This window comes from Clarias gariepinus, chromosome 20 (assembly GCF_024256425.1).
Source record: "Clarias gariepinus isolate MV-2021 ecotype Netherlands chromosome 20, CGAR_prim_01v2, whole genome shotgun sequence".
NCBI classification, from domain to species: Eukaryota; Metazoa; Chordata; class Actinopteri; order Siluriformes; family Clariidae; genus Clarias; species Clarias gariepinus.
Genome location: NC_071119.1, coordinates 12,272,233 through 12,291,422, shown reverse-complemented (window position 1 = coordinate 12,291,422; position 19,190 = coordinate 12,272,233). Strand labels below are relative to the sequence as shown.

Here is a 19,190-nt window from a genome sequence, read left to right as displayed (position 1 = left end):
TTTCTTGCCTTGGTGTGCAGTATTTTCGGGGCCCTTGCCTATGTATTCAGGTGTGAGTTAACACAATGCCAAGAAGGAACCACATAAGCAGTAGTCGAACCAACTGTTTAAATTTGGAGTTTAACATTCTACACTGAGAAAGATTATTCACAAGCAGTAAGCATTTAAAAGAGTTGCCAATCTTCCCAGCAAGAGATGTCCCAGAACATTCACCCCAAGGTCAAACCACCTGAGGTTTGCAAGCATCTGAGCAAAGCACAAGGCTTCTGGAACAATGTCCTACAGACAGATGAGACCAAAGTGGAGGTTTTTTTGGCCTATTATCATTTTTGGCAAAAGCAGAAACCTCCTACTCACTTTTAAGGACAAGAGTGGAGGGTGATGATGTGGGCTTGTTTTGCAGCCACAGGACCTTGCAATCTTTGAGTCAACCCTAAACTCCTCTGTATACCCTTCCTGTATACCACTATAGAGTATCCTAAAGGCAAATGTGATGCCATCTGTCCGGCAGCTAAAGCTTGGTCAAAATTGGGTCATGCAACAGAACAATGATCTGAAAAACACAAGTAAACTGAATCAAGGTTTTGGATTGGCCTAGTCAACGTCCACCTTACCAAAATTGCTAGGATGCTTTACTATTTTCTGCAGACACTTATTATTGTACCACTATCCAGCATTCTAGCAAACAACCTGCCTCCTGCTACAGCCAAATATAAAAAAAAATTGATTCACATATCCAGAGTACTTGCTGCCATTTTTCTCTACCCAAGTCTCTATGGTTTTGTGCATAGTTGAGTTGCTTAGGCTTGTCTGCATGTCAAAGATATGACTTCTGGGCTACAATTCTTCCAAGGAGACCACTTCTTACTAGACTTTTCTGGAAAGTGGATGGGTGTACCTGGGTCCCAGTGGTTTCCCGAAAGTTCTTTGCTGTGGTTTATAACAGGTCTTTGCTGATGGCAGTTCTTTGCTGATGGTCATATTACATCATCAAAGTGAAGTATGTGTCTTTCATCTGCTGCATTAAATTTCCTTAACTGTGTCTACAGTCCTCAGCATTGTCCATTTCTCCATAATAGCTTAAACAGCACATTGTGAAACCCCAGTCTGCTTTAAAATCATTGCCTGGGATAGATCTTGCTGGTGTCAATCTTTTAACCTACATAAGAAATTGATGAACATTAACATCTGCTTGGTATAATTAATCAATTGTAAATGTGACTCTGATTCTGCAAAATCCCTGACTTTGTCCAAGTTCTTGTGTTCGCTCACTTTCCATTTTGTAAATTGATGAAAACAAAAATTTATATTTTTGCAAATGGCCATGTCTAGACATAACGCAAATAATGTATTATTATTATTATTATTATTGTTAAGATGCAAGCTTGCTGTATTTAGTTTGTTGTCCTTTATTATTTACTCCCCATTGTTGCATTTCTGTTTTAGTTTACTATTGCATTCCTCGAGTGGGGTCTTTCATTGTGGCGGTATATTGTAGACACCATTACAGTACATCACTACTGCACAGTCTGGCTATTCATGCACTGTATACATAGTTCCTTCAAAATGATTTACTTATCAAAGTGCCAGATGAAAATGCAGAATGAACACCATATATGAGCTAGGCGGTAGGAGACACTGTGCATGTTGTTTCTGCAACACATCCTTAAAGACATGGTGTTTTCACATGATGATTAAGACATGTTTAGTCCTACAAACCCCTCTTTCTCAGCTGTTTATTCAGTCATCCGTCTCTCTCTCTCTCTCTCTCTCTCTCTTTCTCATGCACAAATATGGAAACTTTTTATGCCAGCAATGGCAGTAAGGTTGTTATTTACATACAGTATAAAGCACACCTTAAAACACAAGTAAACAATTTAAATGCTGTAACAAATGTGTAGTGGACCTATCTTATTGGCTTGACTTCGGTCAGTAGTCAATGGTTCACCTGTGTGATTGTTTATATAATGTGTTGTGACCATTAAGACAATTAAAGGTTTGTGTGTGCAACTACACCCCTCTCCTTTTAAACAAACAGTGACACATGTAGCTTAAACACTTTCCCACAGCTCAACTTTATTTAACCGACAGATCCAAACCAGACTGTGCTAAACATGTCTACACACACTCCCACTAGTTCCCCCAAGTAGTCACAATCAGCTCTTGCACACCGAGTTGGGGCGGTGACTCCAAACTCCATAGGGCTCAAAGGCCTCTTTGTGGGAAAAGTGCTTATATACCCTACTTCCATTCCCAGTACCTTCCTCACAGCATACGCTCTTTCATTTCTTCACTCCTGTCAAACCCTTTACGATCCAGCCCTCCACTCGCCATGAGGGCCACGTTCCTGCTAGCATGCTGCGTTTGGGCTATGATCGCTCAGGCTCAGAGTAATAATGCGGGTAACAGCAGTCACAGCAATCCTGGAGAAGTAACTGCCAGTGAGGGAACTGGAAGGACCGAGCCAATCCGCTTCAGCAACAAAGCCAAAGATGAATGTGTGATGGTCGTATCGAGCCACCGGAACTCCACAAAGCTGCGTGTTACGTGTAAAACCAAGGGCAAGTCATATTGGTGCGATTACCTGGGCAAGCCGAACATGTGCCGGGCCTACAGCAAGAACCCACGTCATTATTTTACACAGATTATGTGGGAGATGCGCAAATTACCAAATTCCTGCCAGGGTCTCCAATCATATAAACCGCAAATGTGCCGCTCTGCAACAGATGAAGCTCAGATGGTATTCCACGCATCCTGGCCCAAAATTCCGAAAAAGTCAAAGCCACAACCTCCTGTGAAAGAAGGCTCCAAACCGGTTACGAATCCAGCTCTCAAACCCATTCAGCCTCAGAAACCTGCTAAAACCACCACACAGAAACCCACAGAGACACCCAAGAACTGGGCAGACCAAGTGGCAGAGGAGCACTGTTGGGAGAGCATTCAGGGCATCTGTTCCTTCTTCATCAACTGGTTCCAGTCGTAAAGTGCTTTCATACACAGGTAAGAAATTGCCATTGAATAATATTGTTACCTAAAAGTTTAGATTTTAAATGTAGATTTTACCATATAAAAGTTAATTTTATGTATTATTTTTATAAACTTATTGATTTTATAATATTATTTTATGTACATATTATATTTTTCTAATGACCTTCATACCAATAATATCATATTTAATGACAATAGTAACAATAAGCTGCTTGTCTAATTTATTAACTAGCTCTAAACTAGTTTGCTAGCATTGTATAATCCATTTAATAGGTCAATCTATTTAATAATCAACAAATTCATATTACACTACAGTGTACACTAGTTTAAATTAGATTACAGTGAAACCTCGAGTTACGAGCATAATTCGTTCTGGAAATGGGCTCGTATTTCAAAACACTCATAAACCAAATTTAATTGTCCCATAAGAAATAATAGAAACTCAAACAATTCATTCTACTGCCCAAAAAAAGAAATACCTAAAAATAATTAATACAAAATATAAAGTAAAAATAAAACAAATTAACCTGCACTCTACCTTTGAAAAAAGTAAAAATAAATCCCGATAGATAAGTGTTTCCGTTTATGCACGCAAGCGCTGTGTGTGTGTGTGTGTGTGTGTGTGTGTGTGTGTGTGTGTGAAGCCGAGAGGAGGAGGGGGTGGGAGGGGGTTGTGAAGGCGAGAGTGTGTGTGTGTGTGTGTTGGTGTGAGTGTGCGCGTAATTTGACACCGTGCTCCTTCACTCACACCAACACACTTACACCAACACACACACACACACTTGCCTTTACATAAAGTCAAAATTTATTAAAAATCTTTGCTTGTCTTGTGGAACACTCGCAAACCGTGTTACTCGTAATTCGAGGTTCCTCTGTATATGATTGGAAAATTCTAATAGGGTAATGTGGCTCAGTGTTTAGTCCTGCATTTTCCTGGACTTTGCATAGCTTGATGATTATATTATTTAGAATTGAGGTAACTCCAGGATTATACAATGAAACAGTGGGTAATGATGCTGCCTCACATCCTCAGGGTTTAATGTTCTCTTCTGTCTTTTGAGTTTTGCATTTTTTCCTTGTATCCAATTAGTTCTTTTATTTCCTCCTATCTCCAGAAAATGCACGATTCATGTACCAACATATTTAATTTAAGGACAGATTTTCCTCTCAGATAAAATATGTGAAAAAAACAAAAATCGTGGCATAGTGGCTTAGTGGTTAGCACTGTTGCCTTGCACCTGCAGGGTCAGGGTTCTCGTCTCAGGTCTGTGCGTCTGGGAATGTTCTCCCTGTGCTTGGTGTGTTTCCTCCCACAGTACAAAGACATGTAAAAGGCTAATTGTGTGTGCCCTGCGAAGGATTGGTGCCCATCCAGGGTGTACCACACTTCGTGCCCTAAGTCTCCTGGGAAGATAAGACAAATGATATGTAATTTAAAAGAATTAGCTACATGTTGATTTATTTAAGTAAAATTTACAAAATATTAATATGTAAATGCTTCACTGGATACAATTTTTAATGTACTTTAGATTGCCCTTGCGTGTTTTCACTGTATACGCTCTGGATCCACCACAGCCCGGACCAAAGTAGATCAAATGAATTTAACAATCAAATAAATTAAATTGTTTGGAAAATGTTTAAGTTTAAAATATTAAAATCTATTTCAAAATGACTCTTGCACTTTGTTCCCACTGTGTTTATCTAGATCCAAGCACTTTGGGAGATTTTGGATCAAATCTGGATGCAGCGTGCAATGAAATGATAAGCAAAAGAAGACCATAAAGCAGAACTTGCACTGCTAAGATAAATGAGATCAACACCTATTAAATGAGTAAATTGTTACTAATCCTCTAAACATTTGTTACTTTTTTATATTGGAAAAAAAAATCTGCTGTAAATTTTCAATAAATCCAAAATGAACCTATCGGAATTTTGACTTATTTTTGTTGTTAGTTTGCTTTAAAATTGTTATATTAAATTTTTTTTAATAATAAAATGTGTTTTCAATTACATTATGAACTGTCTTATTATGACTATTATGATGATAATAGTAATTATTACAAATTAAGAGAATCTTACAATTTTATCAAATCACATTTATCATTTATCAATTACAAAGTATTTGTGTTTCACTAGCAAACAAGACTACATTTTCCTTAGTGAATAATTTTTAAAGAAGGAATCACACTAAGCTGTGTTTCTCTATCCAGTCACCAGAGGGCACACTCCACTGAGTGGTTGCTTCATTATGCTGGGCTGCTACTATGAAAATAAACTGCCACATGATTATGGAGGCTATAATACCCTCTAAGGTGCCACACAGTACAGCAAATAGAGTAAAATAGCCTCTTAGTGCTGTCTCAGTTATGAGCAAATCAGGAAGTGATCCTATATGTGATATATATATGTGTCCTATATGTGTCCTAAATGTGAAAACTAGAATGAAGTGTCCTCATGTATGACTTTTAAGTAGAACGAAAAAGGTTAGTCTGCCCTGTAGAGTGCCACACAAGCAATAAGTGAGAGATAAAGTGTCATTTAAAGGTATTGTATTGAGGTTCTGTATGGCTACAATGAAAAGAGTGAGCGTCGTTGAATGTGTCCTTAGGATCAACATACTTAATGTACAGAATTAGGTTCTATTTTAGTGGACAAAAAAACACAAATAAGTTCTCTCTGAGTGTCCTACACATGATGCCCTTTTTCATTGAAGAAAATGAGATGTGTTTGCTTGGTTGGTGCATTTACAGTTCTTTACTTTGGATTAACCTGGATTTGTAAAGAGAAAGTGCTGGGTTACAACCATACTTTTGATTGTGCAGAATAATAAAAACACATTTATGAGAGTAAATGCTGCTTTATGGTTCTATATAATCCCCTGCTACACTAATGCACTTATCCCAACGTTTTACTAGTGCTTGGATACCATCAAGGTATAAAGTTTTCTCAGTACACTGGAGCCATGATCAGACAGCCTGCGTCACGTCTAAAGCGCTGGCCTCTCAGGTACTTTTTTAAAGGGCCAAACATGTGGCTTAGTGTGAGGTCAGGACTGTACGGAGGATTTGGTGATAACTCCCAGCCATGTTCCTGTAATATGCGAGTGGTTTTGTGTGTACAGTTACCACATACAGATGCTTCTCTTCCACAAGTTGGTGACAAGTTATCAGTATTTTCAAGGATCAGGATTCCCAGCCAGTGCCCAAACCCCAGCCACTGGCCACAGTGCCAGTCCCAAACCCGGATAAAAATGGGAGGGTTGTGTCAGGCAGGGCATCCGGCGTAAAACCTGTGCCAAGTTGTAGTGCAGACTTGGTATTCCGCTGTGGCGACCCCTTGTCGGGAGCAGCCAAAAGACCAACAACAACAGGCTTTCCACTAGCTGAATTGTTCTCTCAGATCAGAAAAACTAGAAGAAATGAAGAACTGAATCATTTTTTTTCTCTACCTTTCTCAGACCACCAATTTCACAGACTCAGTGCCAACCAGGATATTTTAATAAACTACACTACATCAGTCAGGTTGCTATTGCTCTTTTTCATGAATAAGTGAAAAATGTGAATTTATTTTAAAGTCTGTGATACTGCTGGGTGTAAAAATTTGGTTTCCTTCACATGCATGGAGAGAATATGATGATAATCATAATAATATAATGTTTTATTGAATTATGCCTCTCAATAAAAAAAACTTTTAGACTGAGTGGAGCAGGATCCCGCGCTGTGACGTCACGGGCAGGCACGAGAGACGTGGGTGTGTGAGTGAGTATATAACGTTGTCTCGCGCGCTCAAAGCCTCATCGCGCGTGCATATCATCACCTCACTGTTACAGATAAATGACGTGCTAAATGACCAAATGTGTTTAATTCACTTTGAGAGTGTGTAAACTGCTATACTGGTCCTCATATATGTTTGTGCAATATTTTAATATTTAGTTCTCAGAGAAGATGCGGCTCTGCGGAAAACTCGCGGTGTTTCTGCTGCTCGTTTGGCTCGCAGCTGGAGAGAAAAGGATGGGAAGAAAGAAAGATGAAGCCAAGGACGGAGTCGCGTTCAGGGGGAAACTCTCAGCACGAGCCGGAGAGCGGTGCACGTGGACGGTAACCAGAGAGAAGACGCAGTACACGTTAAACGTCACGTGTCTCGCCATAAGGAAGGGGGAACCCCGGAGCGGGTACGGCTGTGAGTACACCGGCGAGCCCGCGCTCTGCTCCGCGTTCAGGTCGAAGCCCGGCACCTTCTGGAAGCAGATCTCTCGCGCGCTGAAGCAGAACAAGCGGCACCTGTGCGCGGAGCATCACCTGACCCTACGAGCGCGTGCGTGCGAACGCGCGCCTGCGGACGCTCACTTCAGGTTCCTCAGACCGCACAAGGAAATCACCTTGACGACAACCGCGCTGAGGACGGGGCCTTCAGAGGACACACCCACGACGGGGTGCACGCGACGCGCGGATCACAGAGGGCTCGCGCAAGAGAAATGCGGGGACGCGTGGGGAAGCTTCTGCAACTTTCTGTTCAGCATGGTTCAGAGTGGGGACTGCTGAGTGTGTGTGTGTGTGTGTGTGTGAGAGAGAGAGAGAGAGAGAGAGAGAGAAAGTGTGTGTGTGTGTGTGTGAGAGAGAGAGAAAGAGTGAGCGCGCGTGTGTGTGTGAGCGTGTGTTTCTGCATGGTGTACTGACAGTAGGGTTAGGGGTTAGAAATAGGTGTAACAAATAGTCATATAAAAAAAACAAATGTATCTAACATACATATTAATGCAAGAGTCTGTAAATATTATATGTATATTTTTACGTTTATTCTTTTTTCTTTATTTTTATGTGTGTGTGTGTGTGCGCGCGCGCGTATGAGTGTTAACATTTGTAATGTGTGTGATGTGTACGTGTGTTCAATAGGCCGCAGATGCTGGAAAGTAAGCATCACACTATGATGTTCCTCAATGTAATGTCACTAAACATGATATCACTAAACGTGTCACTTAATATAATGTCACTCAATATAATGTCACTCAATAAAATGCCACACAGAATTTATTAATAATTTTTCGGTGTAAGTTTAAGACATTATCATGGCTGACCCGTTTGAGATATTAAGAAGTATATCAAAATCCATTGGGTGCGTTTTTGCGAATGACCCAAAATAACCGGCCTCCTGTTGAGTTGAGCCCAGGACACGCATTGTTCTGCTCAATGAGCTCTAAATGTGTACAATGTGAGTATTGTGTGCTTACATGAAAGCTATCCAGCAAAATCTCATGCGGCCCTAATAATTTGAACTTGAGTTGCAATTTTCTTCTGTTTTTCTTCTGTTTTTTAATAAAAATCTGTTATCTTTAGGAACTACATTCAGAGTGTGGTGAGCAACCCATTCACTAAACAGTGTGTTGTGTGTAACATCCGGTGTAGCATGACTAATATTATTTTGATATCCATCAATCACATTCTTGACACAGGGAACACACAAACACACATCTTTGCCAAAGCTGAGTACGTGTGTGTGTGTGTAGATGGAAAACACAAAATGAGGTGTGTCTATTACCCCAATACAATTGCCTCCCTATAAAAATATTTAAAGTAAAACAAACACCGTATGTATGACATCCACTAAGTCTCTCACACAAAAAAAACTTATTGTGAGTAGTGTATATATATATATATATATATATATATATATAATGGTCTCATTGTACTGTATACAGGTGTGCCTTATATTGGGGCCAATCCCAAAAGACAACCTTTTTCAATGTGGCATCAATTTTAACATTCTCTGGGTATAAAAAGCTGGTATTGTCAGTAAGTCATTCCAAGTTCATCATTAAAACAGCCATGAACACGTCGTCACTTAACGGACGAGCAGCGCCACCTGGCCATGGCACACCTTCGGGTCGGTGACAGGCAGTCAGATGTTGCTAGTGAACTTGTTGTGTGACAGACCGCAACGATGACCAGTACCTAAGGACCTATGCACTCGTTATGCAACTGCCACAGCTGCAGGCCCGTTCACGAGATGCAAGGGGTACTAGGGTCCAGACAAACCAACGCTACTGACATTGTCAATTTTAGTTATTTGGGGCTATCCCTGACTATAAGTTGACCAGACTAGGAGAGGACACCTAATTTTAAAATTATTTTTAAAATTAAGTGTAAAAAGTTTTTTTTAATTAGGTGTCCTCTCCTAGTCTAGTCAACTTTTAGTCAGCTTTTACTCCATGGTTAGTTAATGGTTAGGTTAATGTACAGTGAGGATAACTGCAGCAAATGTGATTTGGACAAATTTTACATGTTCAAAAAATGCTGCAATGGGCAACTTAAATAAGTGTTTAAGTATGGAAAAGCATGACATTTGCAAAAAAATGTAGTTTTCCTCATCAGGAAAATATCTAAAATGATAGATTGGCGATAAAATTCGGTCAAAATTAATTACTTTAAATAAATGAACTAATTCATTAATTCATTCATCTTCTATACCACCTATTTTGTACAGTGTCGCAGGTACATTGGAGTCTATAACTAAGGGAACAAGGCGGAGTACACCCTCAACAGGTGTTAAATCTATCGCAGGGCACACATCCACACACTCAATCACACACTGCAGTGAATTTGCAATTATTGAATTACTTTTCTATTCACTTTTGTCCCCTCTTCCAATTAAGTAAACTTGAAACATAGTATGAAAAACACTTATAAGGTATGTATATCAAGGACATAGAACTGAGCTTGTGTAATAAATAGCTTTGTTGCAGCTCACAGAATTAGACAAAATTATTAGGTTGTACATTATGTGTAATGGGAAAAGGGCTTCTTCCACACTTAAAATTTTATACAGAAGTCCACCAGTAATATAAGCCTGACCTTTCGACAGTTAAAAACCTATCCCTGGTATAACAGTCGGACCTTATTTGACAAATGTTTAATCTTTCTTTTCTGGTCTTTGGAAATATAAATTATATGTTGCAAATGACTCATCTCCTTCTGTTGTTGATGGACGTGCATGCATACCCTGAAGATTTGCACCTCCAGTAGTGTATGTGTACGCCCCACCCTTGCTTCACCTTGATCTTATAGATACTGTAGATTTGTACATAAGAAATGTTGCTGTAATTATAAAGACTGCGCTATACTTATTTCAAAACTATTATTACCAAAGTTATACACTCATTCACAGCTTTATCTTAGTCAATCCGAAAGTAGAGTTTTTGGAAGATGGGAGGAAGCAGGAGTTGAAGGAAATACACATGAACATAAAGGAACATGTAAATCCCCAAGCAGCAGGAGTAACCCAAGCTCAGGATTGATGGCATCATATTACATTGAAAATGGTAAATAATAATAATAATAATAATAATAATACATTTTATTTATAATGCACTTTATATTTAAAGCAAATCTCAAAGTGCTACAAATTAATTAAATACCACATTGTAGACAAATATTTAAAAATTTTAAATTTTAAATTAATTCCAGGGCACATTCACCCCCATGGACATTGGAGTGTTCTGTCCTCCCTGAGTTCCCCTAAGAACACCTAATTTTACTATAGCATTGGCAGTGTGCATGTTTTAGATGGAGCATCTATAAGAAACTCTAAATATAAACCCTAAAGCAGTAAATATACATTTACCTTACACAGTACATGTGACTGTGACCACACCTAACTGTTATCTCTCTTCACTCCACAATCTAGTAAGTGTTACAAAAAAAAGGTCTATTTAAGTATCAATACCTTCCATTTGCTATACGGTAATACTCAGTTAATTATCTTATAACAGCATGAGCATATTTGTGTCCTTAACTATTCTTACACTCTCAGGATCATGTTTGTGCATGTGTCAAGCTTGACATGGCCTTCCATGACTAAAGATGAAAGGCAACGCTTCTAAGATGGGGAGTGGGCAGAAACACACACATTCCTCTGACTCACTCACACATGCAATACTCTAAAGGTAAGATTTGCTCGGTGTGTACAAATGAATGCCTTATGACAATAATACACCATAATATGGGATCAGTCCATTGACAAATTCAAGACAGCTTCCACATTACACGTAAGAATTGTTATTCTTATCATTACAGATGTGATTAAACCTTAAAACAAGGTGCCCCCTTATACACGCCCACCCACGCAAGAAGGAATGTGTATTGTTTTGGAAGTAGGGTGTTTCCGTTATATCATACTGTTGTATGGTTTGAGGTGGCGTGACATTCCAACCCATTTAAAACAACGCTCTGATTGGTCAAGCCTACCCCCAAATCCCACCCACACTTAATGGTCAAACATCTGTCCCTTTGTTCTGCATACTTGCCAAAGGTTACATATCTATGTACACTCATGGAACTAGGGCAAAAAAAAAAAAAAATCACTTCACTACTGTGAAATTAGATTGTTTCTGCAAAAAATTGCAATAAGTTGAATATTAAATAGAATCCTCATAGCATTAAATCAATTAGCTACATTTAGATACATGTTCGGCAGTATAAATAATAATGTCTGGACATCAACAATAACACAAGCTCAGGATGGAACCATGAACACTGCAGCTGTGAGGCAACGGTTCTACATGCCTATATATTATTTCAACAAATACTCATCACCTAGCACACAAACACACACCTAGATCACACCAGATAAAACTTTTATCTTAACCAGCTAGTTAATTAATAACAATACAAAAATGTAACAAGCGCGCCAGCTTTTGGTATTTATTGCCTGGTCAGTTGCTCATACACAGTGATAGCCACGGCCACGTTTGATTGATATTCTTCTGATCATTGTTTTAAAAAATAGTTCATCCTCCCTAGCTGTCATATGATCCTCTTGTTTTTGTAGACAGGTCCATGCAAGCAGAGCTGTTCACGCCTACATCCATACATCCACATTCTGTATGTTCCGTTACAAAATATTTTCTGCGAAACACTTCAGAACCCATGGGGTCATGCTTGGATTACGTGCACAGTACTGTATGCCTTGATTTCTGTTCTATTGTATGACTCTTTCAAGTACAATACATGCTTCAGTGATGATGACAGCACTGCCATCTATATACTGTACAGTAGGTTTCCTCTGAATGAATCTCATCCTGCGTGTGTTCTGATCTCATGCTCAGTATCGCCAGGACAGGTTCTATCTACACTGTGAGCCTCCCCATGATGAATGAATAGTAAAGCACATACTTATACAGTACCTGTTGCTAGGATGTTGGGTGGTGCATGTTTATTTAAGCATGTTTTAAGTATGTGTGCTGTACAGTGACATAGTGGCTAGCACTGATTCAAATCCTGCCTTTAAGTCTGAGTTTAAAGTTTCCTACAATAATCCAAAAGATTTACAGATTAGGCTAATTGGTGTTTTCAAATGGTCTGCAGTGTGTTAGTGTGTTTGTGTCTGAGTGTTTGTGCCATGCAATGCATTGCCCGCCCTATCCAGCGTGTACCTATAGTAGTGCCCCAAGTCCCCTGAGAGAGGCTTCTTGCCTCCTGTTACCCTGGACAGGATAAATGGTGTAAAGAATGAGTGAGTAGGTGAAATATGTATGCTGTATGGCCTAAAGTAAGTGGACACTTGAGTAACATGTGCCCCTTGTAAACCAATTGGCATTACAACTGTTGGTTCCCCCTTTGCAATTATAATAAGTCTCACTCCTGTGAGAAGGCTTTGGAAAAGGTCTGGTGCACAATTAGTTTTTACATTCATCACCATGTTGTTCAGTGGGCTTGTGGCCAGGATTGTATTTTGGACCTTCAAGATCTTCCATTTCAACCCTCCCAAACCATGTCATCATGGATTTTGCTTTGTGTACACGGTCATTGTCATACTGAAACCGATTTGTTCCAGTGAGGTGCACGGCCTAAATTAAATATACTGGCCATCTTAATGACAATGAAAGGTGTGTTTCAGCACTGTGCGAATACATGTAAGCAGAGTTGGATTGGACTGCAGCACTATAGATTCTCTCACGCCATCTGCTGGTGGTGTAATTACATTTGACCAAAAAATTAAAAAGCCATAATAATGTTTGACTTATTTCAACTTTCTGTCATATTTAGCCACTTGCTTTTTTCTCCAATAATGAACCCAAGTGTTAGAGCAGTAGCTAGAACTCTTGTGTAGGATCTTTGAAATAAGTCTCATCAGGCCAGCTTACCTTAAACTCTGACCTTAGAATTATTTACTCCTGTGCAGTAATGATGCATATCCAGCTCATTTTTATATGATTTTGAACTATTGTGCAACTATGGATGCAATATAGTAGTCTAATTTTAAAACCATTACACCTTACAGTGTAGGGCCACAAGCAGTAATTAGCTGATTCAAATCAACATAGAATTTGCACAATTTTGTTGACATTCCATCCATCCATCTAGAAACCTCTGTAGTCCATCAAGGGCCTGTTAAGGCCAATTGTGTTTATTCTCATTTTTACAAGATAGACCCTCACATTTACACACTACAGGCAATTTGGGAACGCCAATAGCCTAATCTGCATGTCTTTGGACTGTGGGAGGAAACCAGAGTAACCAAGCTCAGGTAGAACATGCAAAAATGCACACAGACCCCAAGGTGGTAATCAAACCTGGACCCTGGAGGTGCAAGGCGACAGTGCTAACCACTAAGTCACCATGCCGCCATTGCTCACTCACTCACTCACTCATCTACTACTGTATACCGCTTTATCCTATGTTCAGGGTTGCGGCAAGCCTGGAGCCTATCCCAGAAGACTTATGTCAGGAGGCAGGGTACACTGCACCTGGACAGAGGCCAATTGATCGCAGGGCACACACACATACACACTACAGGCAATTTGGGAACACGCACCAAGCACTGGGAGAACATGTACATATAACTCCATGCACACAGAGACGGGAATCGAACCCAGACGCTGGAGGTGCACGGCAACAGTGCCAGTGCATTTAATATAATTAAAAAGAACTCATTACTTCAGAAGTATTTGGAAAGTCAGCCAACCCACTCAAACTTTTAAAAGTCCACTTTTGCAATAGGGAGACAGAAATTATTTGTCAGGAGATTATTTGAAAGAGCAGGTGTTTATGTGGCTTTATTAATAATTACCCTCATGAAACTCATAGTCTAAGGAATTATTAGTTTGAGAGCATTAAGGTGACAGCATGATGGGGAGCGACACAAGGTTATACAGAAGTTTATTCCACCAAACCCACAATGGGTTCTCATTGGTATGGTAACTTTTATTTATGATCGCAGTAAATGACATCAAACTGCAATATTCTCCACTTAACTGGGCTTATGGTTTATTAGCACCATTACTGAAACCTGTTTTTTTTTTTCTCTACAATGAAACAAGATTTAAAAAGCATATTAGAAAAAAAGAAAAGAATTGTGATATGAAAATTGCCTTCATTATTGCAGATTATCAGAAGCAACAGCGTTAGTAACATGCACAAAATATAAATATTTTTGGCAATTCATTAAAGTGGTGTAACTGCCGGATATTGAATCGCTGTTCATGCTTGCAGGTCGAGGAGCTGATTTACGCATCATCGCCGCCACACAACAGAAGAAGGGTTTTTTCATAATCACCGGAGGTATCACTCTGTAATAAAGATTAATAAGACAGAAGGAACAATATTGTATTAGTGTACTGCAATTTAAACAATAAAATATGACAATCCATGTCTCAGACTGAGTGTACACACCTTAATCATTTTGTACAGAGAAGTGGCAAACATCCTTCTGAACTCCGCTCGTATGTCCAGCATGTCGATTTCACTGCGGGACACCATGATCTCGATCAGACTATTATCATCAGTCCCTGCGCCCTGTAAAGATGGAGGAGTTGCATCACCACCACAATGCTTTAAACATTTTACTGACTGTAAATAAGGTTTATATGTTGATGCATCAACAATATACAGTGGTGGCCAAAAGTATTAAAACAAAACATGACGTGTTACTGTATGCACAAAACAGGTGACGTTACTAATTAGTTCTCGCATGTCTGGCTGAGGAGTTGTGCTAATTAGAATCAGCTGGTTTAGTTAACACCAGAGGACTGCAGACGTCTTTCTGACTCTAAGCCCAGCCAAATCCAGCAGGTTTTGAAGAAGAAAAGGACTTCATAGTAAGTATTGATTATGGTATATGAACTTCATTAAATAAAATATTCTCATTGTCATTATAAAAAAATTGGAGAAATGGCATTAAATCATCAAATTTTACTTTTGTTAAAATTTTTTGGCCACCACTATTTGTAAATCCTTTTGTTGGATTCCTATGTAGAACCCAAATTTAACCATTAAAAAAAATTTCTTACAGATTCTTACAGAATTGTTTTTTAGAAGCCTGTGAGACACGTTTTTTTATGATGGTCCAAGACCCCTTATTTTAAACAAAAGGTCTTGTCTTTAAGCTTGGGAGGTGGGAGGATCAAGGGACAGAAAATACAGCATGAAAAAGGAAGTTTTGGTAAAACTCAATACAACATAAAAGCAAGGCACAATATAAAACAGAAAAAAAGCTAAAACCCATTATACGAGAGAAGATGGCAAGTACTTAGGACATGTACTTGTAGGATTGCAAAGCACTTACTATTTCTCCTGGCTCCAGCTGATATTGTCAGACACAAAAAATGGCTTAATTTGAAAGCTACGAGGATGAGTCAATAATTAGCGGCAGTCTGGTTATATTAATACTTTATGTAATACTGTTGGCCACACTGTCTTATCAGTGCTTTCCGTTAAAGTCTGTGACGAAGAGTCCCAAGATGTGAAGACAATAGTGCATTCGTGGCTTTCAGCTCAGTCTAAAACATTTTTTAATGAGGGAATTTGAGAGCTTGTTGACAGATGGACAAAGTGTATTGAAAAGCAAAGAGATTATGTCGAAAAACAATGTCCTTTCTAAAAGTTAATTAAAATAAATTCTATAGCCCGAGTGCAAATAATTTTTGACTCACTCCTATAATTGTGCCTCTTTTTTTAATCGGCCTGGCCCATATAAAAATCTTTACCCTCAAAACAATCTAAGAATATTAGGATTCCACCGCCCCTTTTTTAAAAATATATATTAATAGTGCTTAGTACTTACATAGTGCTTTCTAAACACTTTAATATTATTGGTAATGCTAGCAATTACAGTGGAACCTCGGATTACGAGTAACACGGCTTACGAGTTTTCTGCAAAGATTTTTAATAAATTTTAACTTAAAAACTAGCGCTGTCTTGGTTTACGAGCACCGAGTATCATGTTTCACACATGCGCGTCTTGTTTTGACACCAAGCGTTTTTTCTCTCTCTTGCGGTGCGGAATTGTGGGTAATCGTCTCCCCTGGGTGAATACACACACGCGCGCACACACACACACAGCGCCTGCGTGCACAAACTGGAACACTTATCGGTCGGGATTTATTTTTACATTTTTTTCAGGTAAATTGCAGGTTAATTTGTTTTATTTTTACTTTATATTTTGTGTTAATTATTTTTATGTATTTATTTTTTGGGCTGTAGAATGAATAATTTAGGTTTCCATTATTTCCTATGGGAAAATTAAATTTGGTTTACGAGTGTTTTGGAATACAAGCCCACTTCTGGAACGAATTATGCTCGTAATCCGAGGTTCCACTGTATTAGTAAAATCGTTGTGCCACGATCAGATTTTGATACTATTGATCATGACATTCTGTAAAAATGCTTAGAGGTTAAAGTTGGTTTGCAGGGCCCCATGTAAGAATGGTTCATCTCTTACACAAGATACACCACCTTTTTAATTCTAAATGGAAAATGTTTTTCATCGCCTGCTTAATTAATTGTGCTATTACCCAAGGCTCAATGTTAGTGCCCTTGTTAATCTCATTATTACATGCTTCCCTTTGGCTCAGTCCTTGAGATACTGTATGCAATTTTTTTGCACACTTTTACCTAGCACTTATACCTGATAACACATACGCACTAAACAGTCTATTTAATTGCAGACAAGATATCAATTGCTGGATTTAAAATAAAACTGAAGTAATAATAAAAAAAAAAAGCCCTCCCAGCCTCTAATCTAGATAACGCTCTTGGTCTCCTGTCTACTAATTTGCACAATAAAATGAAAAATCTTTGTGTAGTTTAGGAGCCGTCATACTGTGACGTTTCTATATTGTATGATATATAGAATATGAATATGAGATTTAATATAAAGCTAGACTCTTACCTTCATTGCATAATACAGGCACTCAGCTAAATAGGCAGGAACACTTCTGGCACACTTTACTGTAAAAGAAAGAGGAATAGTACACAATTTGAAATATAAAAAATACAGAGTAGAGGAGAAGACAAGGCAGAGTGTGTTTTTTTTTTATATGAACTAATAGTTGTCAACTATATGTGAGTAGTGGCACATTGGTTAAGGCATTGCATAGCTGATCAGAAGGCTGATCAGAGTTGAAATCCCAGCATTTTACTGTATGTGTGTGTGTGCATCTTACCCACAGCCAGCATGATTTCTTTCAGGTGGCCACTGGTTTCTCTCTGAATACTCTCTTCAATCTGGAATCCAGACAGTTTCATATACTCAGCAAACACTGCAACAAAGCAACACACAAACGTGATTAATGAGAAGAACACAACAAGACCAAGTCATACTTGTACAGACTGAATCTTATACTAATCCTAATTCTTATTGCATTGTTTCTTAGAAAGCAAGCAAACCTAAGATTGCTTTAGAAGAACTGAGTTCACGCATGTACGTCTCATGATTGTAAATTTATTCAAGGTTACTAAAACTCACTAAATAATTGTGTATGATCTATAATGAGAGAGACAAAGAGAATTATACCTCTCCTCAGATGTTCAGCGCTGCGGTTGCCCAAAATGGTGACGAATTGTTCTTCATCTGTACCAAACTTCTTTTCTCCTGCTTCAAAGAGAGCCTGCAATCACACACACACATTTTATATATATATATATATATAGAGAGAGAGAGAGAGAGAGACATTAGAGTCTAAATCAGGTGTCACCAGATTAAAATTCAAGTTTCTGAAAATCAGCCATTTTATTGTGCAGCTATAGTGTTGTCATTTTAGGACAGACATACATCAGTAGGGGGTGCTATAACACTGCAAACTGCAAAGGTACTTGAACATTCACATACTACATCAGGTCCACTAGATGTCAGTATTTCCCACAAAAGGTATAGTGTATATATAACTTACTTTTCTGTAATAAAAAGTCTTACCTTGGCATCACTCTGTACGTTGGCCTCTTGTACACCCTGCTGTCTGCTCGCCTAAAACCAAAATAATTCTCATTAAACAATAATAACTGATGTAATGCAATCACCATCATTCAAATTCATTTAAAAACAATGCATGTTCTGTTGCCTAGTAACATTACCTGCAGCAAAATAACTAACAGCTCCTTGAAGTGTCCACTGGTGTCACCAACCACGTCCTCTTCCAGGGTTTTACCATACTCTAAAACACACACACAAACTTATAATCTATAGTAAAGAAAACCAAACACTGTCATTAAAAAAATACACACATAACTAGCAACCTGTAACTTGCACACATACAAAAGTCCACATCACACACTCTCGTACCCTGCTTGTAGGCAGCATTGATCGCTTGAATCTCCCTGCAGGTTCTTGAAGCCAGGATGTGAATCAAGGTCTTTTCACATGTTCCTGCACCCTGAAACAACAACATAACTTCAGACTAAACTAATACACACTTGTACTGTAATGTGTGTATGTGTGTGTATACCTTAATGGCTTGCTTCAGACACTTCACATCATACATTGTAGGAGTCTCCAATAGTGCCAAAACCACAGTCTCAAAGTGTCCTCCCAGCTCTGACTTCAGTTCCACAGCCAAGTCCTAGAGCGAGATATATAAATGCAAAGGTATGAGAAATTACTAGTAAAAGTTAGTATCCCCTCTTTTAATTATGTGTTTTAGTATAAAAAAAAAAAATTCATTTAAAAAAAATTATAACAGCGGGTCCTAGTATTGGGGGGGTGGGGTACAACCTCAGGCGAACAACATAATATAACTTTTTGCCGCTTCCACAAGATTTAAGATGGTAAGTTACAGCCAGGTGCTGCTAACCATCAGCCTCTGAGTAACTGTGTAACTGATCAGTAGGTGTGCAGCCCTCTATAAAAGCAGAAGTATTGGCAGTTCATTGGTCTGGAGCATTCAGGTGCCAAAAGGGAAGGACATAAACAATGGTGTTAGAGAAGCAACTGTTGCT

General features: G+C 38.8%; 3 protein-coding genes across 5 annotated transcripts in view; 2 read left to right on the top strand and 1 right to left on the bottom strand.

The window, feature by feature from the left end:
• Window positions 1-2,281: 2,281 nt before the first annotated feature.
• Window positions 2,282-4,902, top strand: fgfbp2b (fibroblast growth factor binding protein 2b). The gene is made up of 2 exons (XM_053480328.1): window positions 2,282-3,000; window positions 4,694-4,902. Exon 1 carries the CDS (start codon window positions 2,333-2,335, stop codon window positions 2,981-2,983), a length of 651 nt encoding a protein of 216 aa, XP_053336303.1. The 5' UTR covers window positions 2,282-2,332; the 3' UTR covers window positions 2,984-3,000; window positions 4,694-4,902.
• A 1,949-nt stretch (window positions 4,903-6,851) lies between these two features.
• fgfbp1b (fibroblast growth factor binding protein 1b) lies at window positions 6,852-7,562 on the top strand. Its single transcript, XM_053480333.1, has one exon. It carries the CDS (start codon window positions 6,933-6,935, stop codon window positions 7,527-7,529), a length of 597 nt encoding a protein of 198 aa, XP_053336308.1. The 5' UTR covers window positions 6,852-6,932; the 3' UTR covers window positions 7,530-7,562.
• A 6,559-nt stretch (window positions 7,563-14,121) lies between these two features.
• LOC128508184 (annexin A5-like) overlaps window positions 14,122-19,190 on the bottom strand; it is a 56,005-nt gene continuing 50,936 nt past the window's right edge. For all 3 annotated transcript variants that reach the window (XM_053479404.1, XM_053479402.1, XM_053479403.1), the window contains 9 exons: window positions 18,701-18,814; window positions 18,538-18,628; window positions 18,330-18,409; window positions 18,172-18,222; window positions 17,773-17,866; window positions 17,423-17,518; window positions 17,149-17,207; window positions 14,652-14,774; window positions 14,122-14,548 (listed from right to left, as the gene is read on the bottom strand). In XM_053479404.1, coding sequence (XP_053335379.1) covers window positions 14,486-14,548; window positions 14,652-14,774; window positions 17,149-17,207; window positions 17,423-17,518; window positions 17,773-17,866; window positions 18,172-18,222; window positions 18,330-18,409; window positions 18,538-18,628; window positions 18,701-18,814 — 771 coding nt within the window. In that variant the 3' untranslated portion in view covers window positions 14,122-14,485. The remainder of the gene's footprint in view (window positions 14,549-14,651; window positions 14,775-17,148; window positions 17,208-17,422; window positions 17,519-17,772; window positions 17,867-18,171; window positions 18,223-18,329; window positions 18,410-18,537; window positions 18,629-18,700; window positions 18,815-19,190) is intronic.

Excerpts from the sequence above, each read along its gene's own strand:
- fgfbp2b (XM_053480328.1), top strand. The coding sequence starts at position 2,333 with ATGAGGGCCACGTTCCTGCTAGCATGCTGCGTTTGGGCTATGATCGCT.
- fgfbp1b (XM_053480333.1), top strand. The coding sequence starts at position 6,933 with ATGCGGCTCTGCGGAAAACTCGCGGTGTTTCTGCTGCTCGTTTGGCTC.